Raw genomic sequence first — 14,804 nt, 5'->3', positions numbered from 1 at the left:
TTTTCACACAAGGTAACATCAAAAATAATTTGTTTCTCTTCTTTGCCTTTGATATTATTTCATCTGATGTTTCAGAGCAGGGCTTGTTCCCATACAATGCTATTATTAATAACCTTAACATGCATGAGGCCAAATGTGTTGGATGTGTAGATTTATGAGATAAATTGTAGAAACTTTTATTTTGACAATAAAAAACCTAAAAAAAAGTAGGTATAGACTGGCATTTGGAAAATTCTGAGAAAGCTAGAAAACTCTTTTGCTTAGAGGTCACTTAATTATATTTGATCCATCTGTTGAGGCTTCTAGAACAAAGCTCCAACTGCTGTATGCAAAAATTAGTTGGCATGCCATTAGAGTTATTTTGTGTAAATACAAAAAAAATCCCCAAATAAAACTTTAACTTGTAACTTCTTAAATTTTTGATACATGTGGGTTTGAAATTGTTTTGTAATTTTATTTTCTAGAAAAGAAAGATGTAACACAGAGCTTGGAAAGCTATACAGCAAAATGCCCTGGAACAATGGAAGTCATCACTCTTCCAGATGGTCTGAAGTTACCTCCTGTTCCCTTCACCAAATTGCCCATTGTGAGGTAAGACTCCAAAATACAATCTTTAGCTTTTCCACAGCACCTGTCAAATTTTAAAGGATACTGGAAGGATATACTTTTCTCAGTTTATGCACATTGATCACAATAACATGGAAAAACGTCGAAATGTCAAATTGTTTTGAGAAGCTCTTAAGCAAAAATAGAGCCTTTGAGTAGAAAATACTTTGTGCCCTTTAGTTGCAGAAAGAGAGAGGTTTTGCTTTTTTTAAAACTGTCATTCAAGAGTTTCTGATACAATTGGAGGAAAGTATTTTGTAACTGCAGCTGAGATTTAGGTTGAATTCCTGATCACTTCAATACTGAAGGTCCGTGAGCTGGATGTTGTCTCCGTTCATGGAGCTTGGAACTCAGCTGGAACTGATGCCTTTTGTAGCTCTTCCTTTCCAGATGCTGCATTTTCCAGCTGGCACCTTCACTATTGTAAAAGTTCTTTTTTGTGCCCATGTGCCCAGGCACATCACACCGTCAGCCCAATGAATAGGAACTTGTTTAGATTAAAGCCCAGCATGAAGCATTAGAGAGAATCAGAGAGAGAAAGCAGCCACTGGGCATCAATAATAGAAGACTAAAAGAAAATCTTTCCCTTCTGAAGGAAAGATAATTGCTATTCAGAAAAAAAATGGTAGAAGTTACTGAAATAGTTCTCAGAAATTTCAGTTTGCAGTGGGATGTCATCAAACATTTCACGAAGCAAGAGTTCTGGTATCACAAAGGGATAATACAGTATATAAGCAAAGAATGAAAATTATACTTATTTTTAGATTACTTTTAATCTCTAAAATTACTTTTTTTTTTGTTCTGTGACCATTTTTCATGATACAACTGGTTTTACTATGTTCCCTCTAACTTCAGTTTTTGTTTCCACTTTGACAGAAGAAGGAGACCTTCCCTGACTCTTGTAGTGCATTTCAGGAGATGGGTCTGTTCACACTGACAGATTGTTGTGTGGGAGGTGCAGGTTTGGCTGTGTGTGGTCAGATGGAATTGTGTGTGGAATCAGGACAGTCACAGTTTCCAGTCACTGTTTCCAACAATCTCCTGGTTGGACCAAGTATGAAGTTGCAGCTGGTATCGACTTCTTGACTGGAAAACATGGAACATAAACCTACAATCCCAAAAGCTTAACTGTTAAGACCAAAACTTCACCCAGGTGGTTCTTCACCCAGAGGGTGGTTGGGCACTGAACAGGCTCCCCAGGGAAGGGGTCACAGCACCAAGCCTGACAGAGTTCAAGGAGCATTTAGACAACGCTCTCAGGCACATGGTGGGATTCCTGGGGTGGTCCTGTGCAGGGCCAGGAGTTGGACTGGATGATCCTTGTGAGTCCCTTCCAACTAGGGATATTTTATGATTCTGTGATTGAAAGCTGTGTTTTACAGTGGGAAAGTTTGTTGACTGCTTTATCAGCTGACCTTGAGGTTGATTAGTTTCACAAAAAATCTACAGATAGAGCTAAACTAGTGACATTTGACTGTGCTGGCTCATGTTTGCAGTCAAGACATGTAGGTAATCACGTCCAGGTTTCTCTAACCTAACTTAGGTATCTGCTTTAGGATGAGTCAAATTACAAGTGTGTGTGGATGGTGTTGACTCATTTTGCATTGGCCTCACAGATGTCCAGTGACAAGTTCAGGTCACTGTGTCTGTGGGTTAGAGGAGTTGCCTGGTAAATACACCCTGAAGGCAGATTCCCACCAAAGTACGTGAAAGAGGCCTCTATTTCTTCTGAAAGTTTATAGAAACAAAATTTGTGCAAATGTTATTCTGGTCTCTTTTTTCTTTTTTTTTTTTGAAACAAAAATTAAGTAGTATTAAAAACTGGAAGCTAATTAAGCAAACTTCTAGGAATCCTTTCTAGTACTTGAGTTATGTGATTGTAGAGAGAAGTTTGAGCAAAAGCTTACACAAAGAGCAAGAGTGCTGTCAGCTTCTCAGTGTGTCTCGCAGATCTTTGCTCTAGCAATAACCTTATTCCACAGTATAAAACCAAAACTGCATTCCTTAATCTGACTGGGGGTGGTATCTGGGCTGTCAAACAGCTGCAGAAGGTCTCTGATGAATCTGACCTTTAATTTTTGCTGAAGCAGCAGCGTTGTGTTTGTCTGTGATGTTTTAAACCCTGAGTTAGTCTCAAGTTTTTGATTTTTGCTTAACTTTTAAACCATGGCGGAGGTGGATTGTGCTCTGTATTCCATAGCACTTTCCTATTCTTCTCCCTGCTGAATAGTGAAGAAAATTCAGCTCTGGAAGATATGGGAAATGCTGATCAAATCCTTCTTTGTAGGAGTCGTGCATTTAGAATCACAGAACCGGGGAGTTGTTAAGATTGGAGACGACCTTTAAGATCATCAAGTCCAATGGTCAAACCAGCACCACCACCATGTTCACCCCTAAACCATGTCCTCAAATGCCACATCCACATGTTTTTTAAACACTTCCAGGGATGGTGACTCCACCACTTCCCTGGGAAGCCTGTTCCAATGTTTGACAACCCTTTCCCTGAAGAAAAGTTTTCTATTATCTGGTGTAAACCTCCCCTGGCACAACCTGAGGCCATTTCCTCTTATCCCGTTGCTTGTTACCTGGAAGAAGAGACCAGTCAAAACTTTGGCAACAGATTCCCAAGGCTTCAATGAGAAGGGCTTTGTCTCACTTGAAATGTTTTGTATGCTGAGAGAATGGGTCAAACACATTATAGTTATTGTTATTCCTAGGCCTGGCTTTAGGCAGTTCCTCACCACCCAGGTGCTTCATTTACACTTGTGCTGACCTGGCTGTACTTGGAATGTTGGGAATAGTTTCTACTGTTTTGCCATGGGAAACCCAACATCAACATTGTTTGGCATCGACATTATTGAACAGTCAAGAACTGCTGTTTGTGCTCGTCTCCTCCTCCCCCTTCTTCTTGTCTTCTGAAAGTTCTATAAAAGCCATAATGATTGAAATTCATACTCCAGTAAAATATGAGTTGTGTTTGGATATGAAGCCTCTGGTTACACCTCACACAGCAGATCTGGTATGTGGCAGAGCTGTCCAGCCAGTTGGGAACCAGCTGTGCTGCAGGACTGCAGAGCTCTTTGAGCTAAATTGTGCTAATGTTTGTGACATAAATTATAAATGTGTGGAAATGTGATTTTGATCAATGTTGAATAACCTCAGCAAATGATTCAATCTGTGCTAGAGCCCTCTAGAAACACACGTTTGCTGATGGTGGCGACTTTTATTTACTGTTGGCATTTCATGGTCTATGAGTTTTTAATCCATTTCATGTGGGGCTCTTCTTTTGGATGCAGATTTCTTAATGAAAATACTGTCAGACACTGAAATGCCACAGTGAAATTTGGACATAGTGGCACTGTTACCTTTTCTTCCCATACTTAAAAAGCAATAGAAGAGATTTGACTTCTTTATATTCCATTACTCATGTTAATTATGAAATCATCATCTAGTATTTTCTCAGATAAAAAATAGATAGAATTTATGGTCTTTCTGTTCTACTAGGTGCACTGTTCCTATTTTCATAACTTACCTGTGTTAAAGCTAGTTTTCTTACTAATATACTTAGGAGCAGAAAGAAAGGATTTTCTTCCTTTTCACCACTGATGTTTTTAGTTGTCCTTATATACTTTTCTCACTACTTCAAATTTACTCAGTGCCCTTTTTCCCCTTCCCTCTGTTTACTTTAATAGAGTGTTTTTTATTTTGAATTATTTTCCTTTCACCTCTAAGCAAGGTTGTTTTTAATCAACGTTTTCCAAATACAAGATTTTGTATCTTCTGGGTAGATAGTGATATTAGTTGATAATTCTTAATTGTCGCTCATTTGCATTCAGTTGGGCCAGGCCAGGGGACATGACTGAAGCTTTTCACACAAAGGAATTAAATAAAACCTGTGAGGGTACATCTGTCTAATATGTGGTTGAAGAACATTCCTTCCACTTTCATGCATTAATGTAAAGCAGGTTATCCACCAGTATTTTTATAATAATGGTGGAGAAGCCAAAGCACTTCTCTCTGTTTAAAAATAAAACTTTTTATAAGCACTTTATGAAATTTAATTTTTTTTCCCTCAGATAGTATAATTCACGTTTTTACTTTAGGCTGCATTCTAATTTTTAGCAAAATTCTGTCAGAAGAGGTTTTAAAATATGAAGTATGAGGGATCTGTCATAGTTCCTCTTTATTCCTCAGTCTCATGGTCTGTGATTTTGCATTTGATTGTGATGCTGATACTAAGTATCACCAGCACATAATATATGGATGTGATTTATTCCTTGTTCCAAAATACTTTTAGTGTTATCCAGTAACTCTTATCAAGTGTTTTAGATCACTGAGATAACATGTCTGTGTAATGTTACTCTTACAGCTTCATTATTTTTCAGCAGAAACACATTATCTTGGTTTCTCATGTGTACTTTCTATTAGTGTGATACTGATATATCTGTTCTTTATTATGCTGAGTTCCTGACTGGAAGTAATTAGATGTCTTACAGGCTTTTATAAAACTGTTCCTTTTACTGAATATCCACCAATTTATTGCTTGTTCTTCTGCCCAAAATTTAGTCTTTAATTTCCCCTCAGCATTGCAAGACCAGTGATTTCCCTGCATGATGTTGTAGGGAATTGGGTCTAACAGGGATATAGTCTAATAAATCATTTGTTTTCTGTCTATTTGTAATTGCTTTCTGGCTGTTCAGCAAACCCACTCAAATTTCTGGAACATTTCCTTCCTTCCAACAGCAACTCTGTGTTTTCACTGTTTTAAAATCAGTTTTATTCACCTTGGAGAAGTTCTTTATTTGTATTATGCTGTCCAATCTTGTCTGGATTCTTGTTTGGGTTTAAGTTAAATACTTGGCTGCTCTTTGCACTGGGCTTGTGGTGTATCTGTTGTTCAGTCTGAACTTGGAAATTAAGAGCTGGATTTCAAATCCCTGATCCTGGCTAGTTTTGGTTTCATTGGTTTCTACAGAGGATGTTTTTCCCTGGTAAATCTTTTCTGAAACTGTTTGAAGGTTCCTTGCTTTTTTTTTCTTCCCTTTTCTATTGTGGGTGTTTACTTCAAGTTTTCCATTTTGGGTATTTTAATCTCAGACTGACATTTCATATTTATCAGTTCATTTTTAACACAGGCATCTCTCATGAAATAGAATAAATAAAACAATATAAAATTATTTTTACTCAACAGATCTGTGAAGCTCCTGAACCTCCCAACCAGTCTCCGACCTCACAAAATGAAGAGTTTACTTGGTCAGAATGTGTCAACCAAAAGCCCCTTCATATATTCTCCAATTATTGCACACAGTCGTGGGGAAGAACGAAATAAGAAAATAGGTAAGAATAATTTGCAGTATTTTCTGTTCTTTTTTAAATGAGAAAATTTTTTGTATTGAAGGAGAGCAAACCTGAACATTGCTGTCTTGTATTTGAAATAATCAGCTTTTTTTAGCCTTAAGTCTTGAAGGAGCAAAGCTTTGTTCTCTGGGGCACAGTTTCATATTCAAAAGAAGAATAAAGTCTCATAGATGATAACATTGATTTTCAGAAGAGATAAACTAGTTTTATTCCCTTTTCAAACAAAAGAGAAATCAGGGAAAACTTAGTTCAGACACATTCTGCCTGGCAGCTGCCACAGTTATCAGTGCCCTGAGCACTGTTGTGGTTTTCCTTTTTTCCTATTCTGATTTAATATCCTATTCTGCTTTAACTTAAACTCAGAATGATGAGCTGTCTGATTAGCCATTTTTACTTAAGGACAGTTCAGCCAAAATAAAAAACCCTTATAAACCCTGTTTGGAATACTAGTCATTTTCTGCTAGAGGATTATTTATTTGATTATAAAGCTTTTCAGTGCAGTACTTTTGCCATTGGAAATAAATGAGAGGTTCATTTAAATCCTGGATTAGGTTGCAGATATTGGTAGTTCTTTTTGTTTCTTTGTGTATCACATGCAGGGTAATTGAAACAGGAACAATTAGGATGTGCATTGCTGTGGATGGTTATGGCAGTTTGGATGGATGTGGCTCATTGTGACTTTGCTGCAGCACTGCTTCAATTTCAAAAGATAAAGCATAAGAAATTTAAAAAAAAGAAATGAGAATTAGGTAAAGGATAATTTTTAAAAATATACACATATGGGAACATCCTAAAGAGCTTCCTTGATTTCTCTTAATATTTTCTTGAAAGACTGATCACAATTTTTCCACATTTAATCTCTTAGCTACACTTTGTCATGTTTTTTTCATTTAAATAAAACCCTATTCCCAATCTTGTCAAATACTTGTATTCTCACTCCTTGATAGATACGAAAGGAAACTGCATTTTTTGATACAGCTCAAGTTAGGATTTGTTTCAGTGCTGTGTGTACCGTAGGAGATTTACATTTTTACAGCAAAGTTTCTCCTTTTAGGTTTTTATTTAGCCCACAGAGATGTCTGAACTGCTGCTGATCCTGTAAAGCATTTGTCTTTTGAAGTATATACACGATGCAGTCACTGTTAAAAGCCTCTAATGTTTCAAAGTTTAGCAAACAAAAGAAAATACAAAATGAAATCAGACACTTCCTTTGAAAGAAGCTGAGAAATTTAATAAACTTTGAAACTAATGAGAATATTCTAATGACATGTATTTAACATTAATTAAAAACAATAACAAATGAACTGTTTTTCTTACAGAGAGATATGTACACCATATTTTGGTTAAATTATTGTTTTGCAGCAAAGGAAATCAAGTTCTGCTGACAAACCAAGGGGAAACAAAACCATTTTAGAAAGTCTTGAAGTGTTTTCTGCTTTCAACTTGATAAGCTTTTCAGATTGGAAACAATAAAGGGGATAGTTATATTCTGGTTAAATTGCTTTAATAGTACACTAGTTCCAAGAAATGAACCTACTGATTTTTGACATGAAGTGGTTTTTTGTTTTTGAGTGCTGATAGTCTAAAGCAGCAAGAATATATAATATAGTTCCATTAGTATATGTGGCAGCTAATGTCATATCTGTATTAGATGAAATAAATATAGCTCATTTTACCTTTCTTTTCAAAACCATTTCACCCAAGGAAGCAATTCTGTGGCATTGCCCTGGCATCTTTTTCACAGGGTATTTCAGTCCCATCTCAAAAACCTCCAGCAATTTGGATTTCACCATGTCCCTGGGGAGGTTGGTCCACTGAGTGATCGTTGCTGCTGAAAAAAACTAAATTTCTTTCAGTAAGAAAATGAAACCTCTCTCAGTGCAGCTGGTACTCATTGCCCTTGGTCTTCTTCCTGTGGCTCCTCTCTGTTGCAGCCCTTTAAGTACTGGAACACTGTGATGAGATTCCCCCTGAGCTGCCTTTTCTCCAGGGAGGAGAGACCAAACTCCTTTAGTCTTTCCTCAGGCAGGTTCTCCAGCCCTGTGATCATGTTCATGGCACTCCTTTGGATCCTCTCCAGTCTGTCTGTATCTTAAACTGTGGGGACCAGAACTGGACACAGCACCTCCAGCTGTGCCTGACAAGCACAGGGTAGAGTAAAATGATCATATCTCTGTCTCTGTTAGTAATGAGTCTGTGGATGCAGCCCAGGATCTGATTTCATGGAATCATAGAATATCCTGAGTTGGAAGGGACCCACAAGGATCATCAAATTCAACTCCTGGCCCTGCAAAGGACAATCCCAAGAATCCCACCATGTGCCTGAGAATGTTGTCCACGCACTCCTTGAGCTCTATCAGGCTTGGTGCTGTGACCCCTTCCCTGGGGAGCCTGTTCCAGTGCCCACCCACCCTCTGGGTGAAAAACCTTCTCCTAATATCCAACCCAAGCCTCCCCTCACACAGCTTTGCCCTTGTTGGTGTAATGTGGCACCGCTGACTCATGTTTAGCTGGACCCCCAGGTCCCTTTGAGCAGGGCTGTTCCACAGCCATACAGAGATCCCAGCCTGTCCTGGGCTCTTTGCTTATGTCATCCCTGGGGCAGGACATTGCACTTATCACAGCTTTGGACACCCAACTCCTGCAAGTTCATCAGCTTAAAGCAAGACTGGCAAGTCAGCCAGTCTGCCAGTGAAGATTCTACTGCCTCTCCTAGGGTAGGTGGCTCTTGTCTCTCCCCAGTGGGCTGTGTTCAGGGGAGGATTTCCCATGACTGTAGCAACCACAGCCCTAGTGCCGACACCAGCCATGAAGCCAGGTGTTGATCTGCAGGATATGTCAACTCCTGCCTGTATCCCTGTCTCTGCTGGCAAGGGAGTGAAGAAAGTCCCTTGCACACCTGTACCCTTCCCTTGCACCTCCAAGGCTCTGAAGTCCTGCTTGGTGGGAATCTTGCTCATGGCTTTTGTCAGCTGCCAGGGTGTCATATCTGTTGCTGCTGCATAAAAAGGAGTGCAGTGATGGCCTTCTCCTGTGGAACTCTCACACATCAGAGAGACCTTGCCACTCCTGCTCCAAGGTGCTGTTCATTTGCTGCAGACACTCTTTGTCTGGTGGTTTCTGGAGGTCAGTGCCATGAGGCCATAGTTCTACTGCTTGCTAGGTCTCAAATAAGGCTCTTTCTTGTTTAGTCTCCCCTTTCAGCACAGCTTCCCACAGCCTCAGATCCACTGAGAGGAGCAGCTCAGGGAGCCTTCAGCACAGAGAGAGGGATCATACTGGTAAACGTTAATAAATGAGCCTCAAATCCTTCCTTTTTTGGAAGTAAAGACATTAAAGCATCAGGCAAATCAGTGGTTTGCATTTGCACTTAGGTGAAATCAAGAGTTTCCAACATGTTTTTCTGATTTTTCAGAATCCCTTTTTACATGGTGGCATTGAAAACGTTTTCAGAAAAGACATTCCATGGCGTGGTCATTGTTAGAATGTGGAGATTTAGGACTGAAGTGCCTGCTGAGGCTACTGCTGTTGTTGTAGTAAAGCATAATGGTGAACTTTAGTGCTTCAATACCTGTGTAGAGCAGCCACTGGTTGTTTTGGGGACTGCAGAATGATGAGACATCCTGAACACTAATAAGCAATTAAATAATAAATATACAGAACATCTCCTACCATTGTGTATTCGAACATTTTGTTTTAATCAACAGTTTTGCTTTTCAGGTTTCACAGTTCTATAACCCATTAACATCTCTGGATGTATGTTTTTAATTTCCACCAGCATTAATTGGAGTTAAACATTTGCATTAAGTATGTCTCCCTTGAGGTCTTTAATATTGCTTGCAAAATGTAATCAGATAGTAAATGATTGGGAATGTACAATTAGAGTACTGATGGCTTCAACTGTGAATTAAAGTCTTAATATTGATAATCTAGGTTTTTTACTGGATGTTTTCTAATATCCTACTAAAAAAAATGTTAACAGTGTATGTTAAAATCATTGAGTTGACTAGTAAAAGCTAATCCATGTATGCTATAGTTCAGCTTATAATCATGATTAGTTTTACAAATATAGTAAAAGCACCTGTTGTTTATTTGGACTGCAGTTCCTCAGCATGCATGGAGAATGTTGTCACATTCAGTTTTAAGTCAGAACATCAGGTGCATGTGGTGATATCTGGAAGGTAGACAAGTACTTGTGGGCTGAAAAGATTATGAAGTGCTGATAAAAAATAATCTTTCTGCATTGAACAGTTCCTCAGATCTTGCATCTCTGCTGCTGACCTCACTTCCAGAAATTCCTCACAGAATCATAGAATCACAGAATGGTCTGGGTTGGAAGGGGCATTAAAGATCATCTTGTTCCAACCCACCTGCCATGGACAGGAACACCTTCCACTACTCCAGGTTACCCAGAGCCCCATCCAGCCTTGTCTCCTTAAATGATAAAAGTCCCAAAATTTTAAACTTGGCAGGGTGAAGTATCTTTGAAGTTGAACCTGTCTCTTGTAGTGACTTAAACTGAAAGTACATTTTTTTGCCTGACATATTTTACTTCATTGTCTTTCCTAAGAATTTTCACAAGTTACTTAACAGTTTGTGTTACTGCTCAAGCCTCTACTTGGGACCCTCAAAAAGAAAAATCTGTGCTCTATAGATCCTATTGTCATCTTCCACTCCCACAGCATCTCCCAAACTATTTACTGTTTCCTAAAGAAAATTAGTAGGAGGAAGCTGAGGTGGCATCTTGTTGGTGAGCAGTTGTTTCCTTCTTAATCTAAAATAATCCTTTATTTACTCCGTATCATCAGCTGTGTCTGTATGAAGACTTGTAATTTCCTACTTCCTGCCACGTCTGGTTGATTCTGATCTGAGTCTTAAATATCCACAGTGGTGTGTACTCTGTACCTGACTCCAAGGATGTAAGCCCTGAAGTGTTTAACATGAAGGATGTGTTTTGAATTGATGCCTTAGTTTAATTTTGCCAAGTAACGTTGGGTCTTTGGAGCACAACTGCTGTTTAATGGATGTTTCCAGTCCTTTAACCCATTACTTTGCCTGGGATTTACAGCTTGTCTTCCACAATGCTCTTGAGCAGGGCTTTGGCTGTAAAGATTATAGAGAGTTATTAAGTATTATAGCAATCTGACAGCTCAGCTGCTGCTACTTTTTTACAACACTATGATTAGGTAATTCCTGCATTAATTGTGTGATCATTTCTTGTAGACTTCCAGTGGGTCCAGGGAGATGTTTGTGAAGTCCAGTTGATGGTTTACAACCCAATGCCTTTTGAGCTCCGAGTAGAAAACATGGTTTGTATCTTTCTAAATCTTCTCATTCTGTTATTTTTCTGAAAAAAAATCTCATTTGGACTTTCACATATGGTTTTCTATAAAACAAATAGTTTAAAAAAAATCATTTAACCCAGCACAACCTCAGTTTAAAGGTGTGGTGTTGTCAATTTGCTCATATTTGTTGGTGATGAGGTATTGAAATGAAAATCTCTGCCACTCACAGTGTTTAAATGCTTTACTGGCACTGACCCATAAATCAATTCTGTACGTTCCTGCATTGACTAGAACTCATGCTGCATAATTTACATATACTGGTTTTCAAGTAATAATTATATCCTGAAAACTAATAATTATTGTACACTTGCTACTGTAATTTAAAAATCCGCATTCATCCTTGCATTTCAAATTCCCATTTTGACCACAATTTAAAAATCTGATGAACTAAAATAGTTAGTTCTGAGAAGCTTTGTGTTTTGTTGGAAGCTTCTGCTGTTCCCAGTGATGTGTGTGATTTGAAAACACTGTAATGTTAAATGATCAAGAGGGAGTGAAAAAAGGCTAAAACATCAGAGAAGTTTGTAAGATTAGAAGGCTCAAACCCAAGCCCTCTACTACTTCAGTGGGTTGCTTGCAGTGTATCCTGAAACAAAGGAAAGTGTGTGGGTTTTTTACTTTCCCTTCTTTATTCCAGATAACAGGATTTTTTAAAAAAAATTTTATCTATTTAAAGTTTAAAAATTTTCTAACTAGCAGAGCAACTTAATCCCCACTCAGTTCTAACCCAGCATAGTCCTTTATGTTAAATATTTTTACCCTTAATATTGCTTTAAAAATAAAGCCCATCTCTTAGAGCCCATTGTTCTGTCAGGCTAAGTGAATCAGCCTACATTTATTTGCCCAAGATTTTTGTTTGATGTTTTTTTTTATTGAGATGTCCACTGCAGTGTCTAGTCAAGCAATTTGACCTGAATTACTGATAATACTCCACATGTAATAAAGTGTTTTTCCATGGGAAGTGAAGATGCCCAAAGATTGTGCTTATAGCACAATAAAATTCATTCTTGGAAGCTAACACACTGCTTTCTTCAGCAGCATTTTCTCTAACCCTCACAGAAGAGTTCAAAATTTTTAGGAATTAATAGAAAAAGTAGTTGAGAAGCTGCACATCAGAAAGGACTTCCTCTAAGAATTAATTGATTTAAGAACATTTTGATTTACAGTCTGACTTGTATTGTGTGAGTAATGATGTAGTTATATATTTAAAAAACTTGGAAAATTTCTTAATGAGGGAGTTTCTTACGAGTGCTTACACACACTCAAGGACTCGGAATACAGTTATTTGCATAGATCTGCACAACATCCATTCCCTGAGCAAATTAATTGTAGTAGCATGAATACTTCTCTTCACTGTTGACATCATAAAGTTATGTTTTTGAATTAACACTGAATTCCAGTTCCATGGGTAAGCAAAAGGGGAAGCAGGCATGCAAAGGAGATGCAAATAACTGAAGTGATTAACGTAATTCTTTAGTCAGCGCTCCATAAATACAGTGCCCTGAGAAATTCTGCTCTGCCCCAATGTCAACTCTTTGGGAGAAATGGGTTGATTTTGGCTGGTTTGTCTGTGGTATCAAGACTGTAGCCAGCAAGTTGAGGGAAGTCATTATTCCCCTTGATTTGGAATTTGAGAGACAACCCCAGCCAGTTTTGAGCTCCCCACACAATGGAAGCGTGCTGGTGTCAGCCCAGCTCTGTCCCCAGGGATGGACAGACTGGGGCACTGGACAGATGAGGATGGACTTAAAGAGCTGCATCTGCTCAGTCTGGGGAAGAGATGAATACTGGGGTAATTCCTGCTGCTTTCTTCCATCCCAAAATGGGAAGGTGCACTGAAAACAGAGCTGGGCTCTTCCCAGAAGTGCCCAGTGAGAGTCAGTGAACAGCTGCAGCCATGGAAAACCTTCCTAATAAAAAACAAATCCCTTTGATCATGAGGGTGATCATACTTTGGGACTGGTTGCCCACAGAGAATGTGGGATCTCCATCTTTAGAAATCTTCAAAATTTGAGTGTAAAGGACAGTAAAAAACCTAAACTACCACCAAAGTTGCCCCTGTTCTGAACACTGGTCTCAGCAAGAGGGCTTGCAGCCTAAATTGCTCTGATTTTCTAGAGCAGTTCTCATCTGTGAGCTATATGGAATGTGGGAATAGTTATTACCTTATCATGAGAATAAAATCCTTGTTTTTATTTAAATAATTCAGAGTATTGTTTAATATTTTAAAATGGTTTGTTTTATTATTAACACGTACCCGTGCCTGCAGTCCCCATATTCCTTTTCCTGTCTGATTTCTCATCACTTAACACGTTCTTTCAGATTATTTACTCTCACAGACTCAGTTTCATAGCAAGCATATCCTCTTCTGTCATTTAGTGGCAGTTTCAGCTTGTTTGTCCCACAACTTTTTTCCTTCTGCCTGCCTCAGCACCTCACCTTTCCAATATAACTTACTCCTTCAAGCTTGTTTGCAATCACTGGCTGTTCTTTGAGTTCTCCGTTGCTTGATTTCCTTTTCCTTTACCTTTTTCAGGGTCCACCATTCACCAACATGTCACTCTCCTGAAATCTATAGTAGTCTTACTCCTTTTTTCTAATTTTCCTCTTTTCCTCACCTTACAGTTTAGATTTGTTGTTCTGACAGATTACTCCTTTCATGTTAAATGAATTCTGGAACTGTCTAAGCTCTTACCATGGTACTTCTTCTACAATGTCTTTCTGTTTGTTATGGATGGAAGTTGTGATAGTAAACAACTTAGTATTGAGCACAGACTGTTAACCCATGGAAAGGCTCCTTGAGCTTTTTCATTATTTGAAGAATTAATGCTAAGTACTTGTAGGTTAATTGAGATGTGCTTAAGTAATAGGCATTGAATTTCTAGACTTGACATGAGACTGTGGACACAAGACTTTAATCAGTGTTGCTCAGGTGGTAAGCCCTGAAAAATTGATCTTTTTTGTTGTTTCATTTTATTGTTCTCAAAGCTCTTGGCCCATTATTGTTGTTCTTGCTGTTTATGTCCTGTCACGCATATTCCTGATTTGGGGCTCTATTTGGACACTTCATGCCTGTCCCATTTCTTTATTCCTTTTCTCTTTCTCTCTTTCGTGTTTCTGTGTTGTCCATACAGTTAGAAGGCTGATCCACTGGAAGGTGCAGTAGTGTAAAATGTTCAGGAATGTGGAAGTGATTAGGTCCAATAACTGTGTACTTTAGTCAGTAAAGTGAAGTAGAGGAGATGGTGAGGATGATCAGACCAAAGGCTTTAATAAAACTCAGCAGGTACCTTAAATCAGCACAATGAGAGAGAAACAAAAATGAGCCTGAGTAGCTGTGACTGTGATGCATTAGACAGAATATTTTTGCTCTCCTGGTGCTGGAGCCCAAGTTCCCGGGAGATGGGATGTTCAGCTGTAAATAAGTGTATACATCACTTGGCTTTTTCTCTCAGGAGTATTGATTTCTGTACAGACTTGTTCAGGTATGTGAGT

General features: G+C 38.5%; 1 protein-coding gene across 10 annotated transcripts in view; it reads left to right on the top strand.

Moving 5' to 3' along the window:
- TRAPPC9 (trafficking protein particle complex 9) overlaps nucleotides 1-14,804 on the top strand; it is a 459,142-nt gene that overhangs the window by 42,136 nt on the left and 402,202 nt on the right. For all 10 annotated transcript variants that reach the window (XM_027684410.1, XM_027684408.1, XM_027684411.1 and 7 more), the window contains 3 exons: nucleotides 465-591; nucleotides 5,798-5,943; nucleotides 11,188-11,273. In XM_027684410.1, the coding sequence (XP_027540211.1) occupies nucleotides 465-591; nucleotides 5,798-5,943; nucleotides 11,188-11,273 (359 nt within the window). The remainder of the gene's footprint in view (nucleotides 1-464; nucleotides 592-5,797; nucleotides 5,944-11,187; nucleotides 11,274-14,804) is intronic.

Source organism: Neopelma chrysocephalum, unplaced genomic scaffold, assembly GCF_003984885.1.
Source record: "Neopelma chrysocephalum unplaced genomic scaffold, ASM398488v2 Primary Assembly neopelma1_66, whole genome shotgun sequence".
Lineage (NCBI taxonomy): Eukaryota > Metazoa > Chordata > Aves > Passeriformes > Pipridae > Neopelma > Neopelma chrysocephalum.
This window is presented reverse-complemented; position numbering and strand designations above follow the sequence as displayed.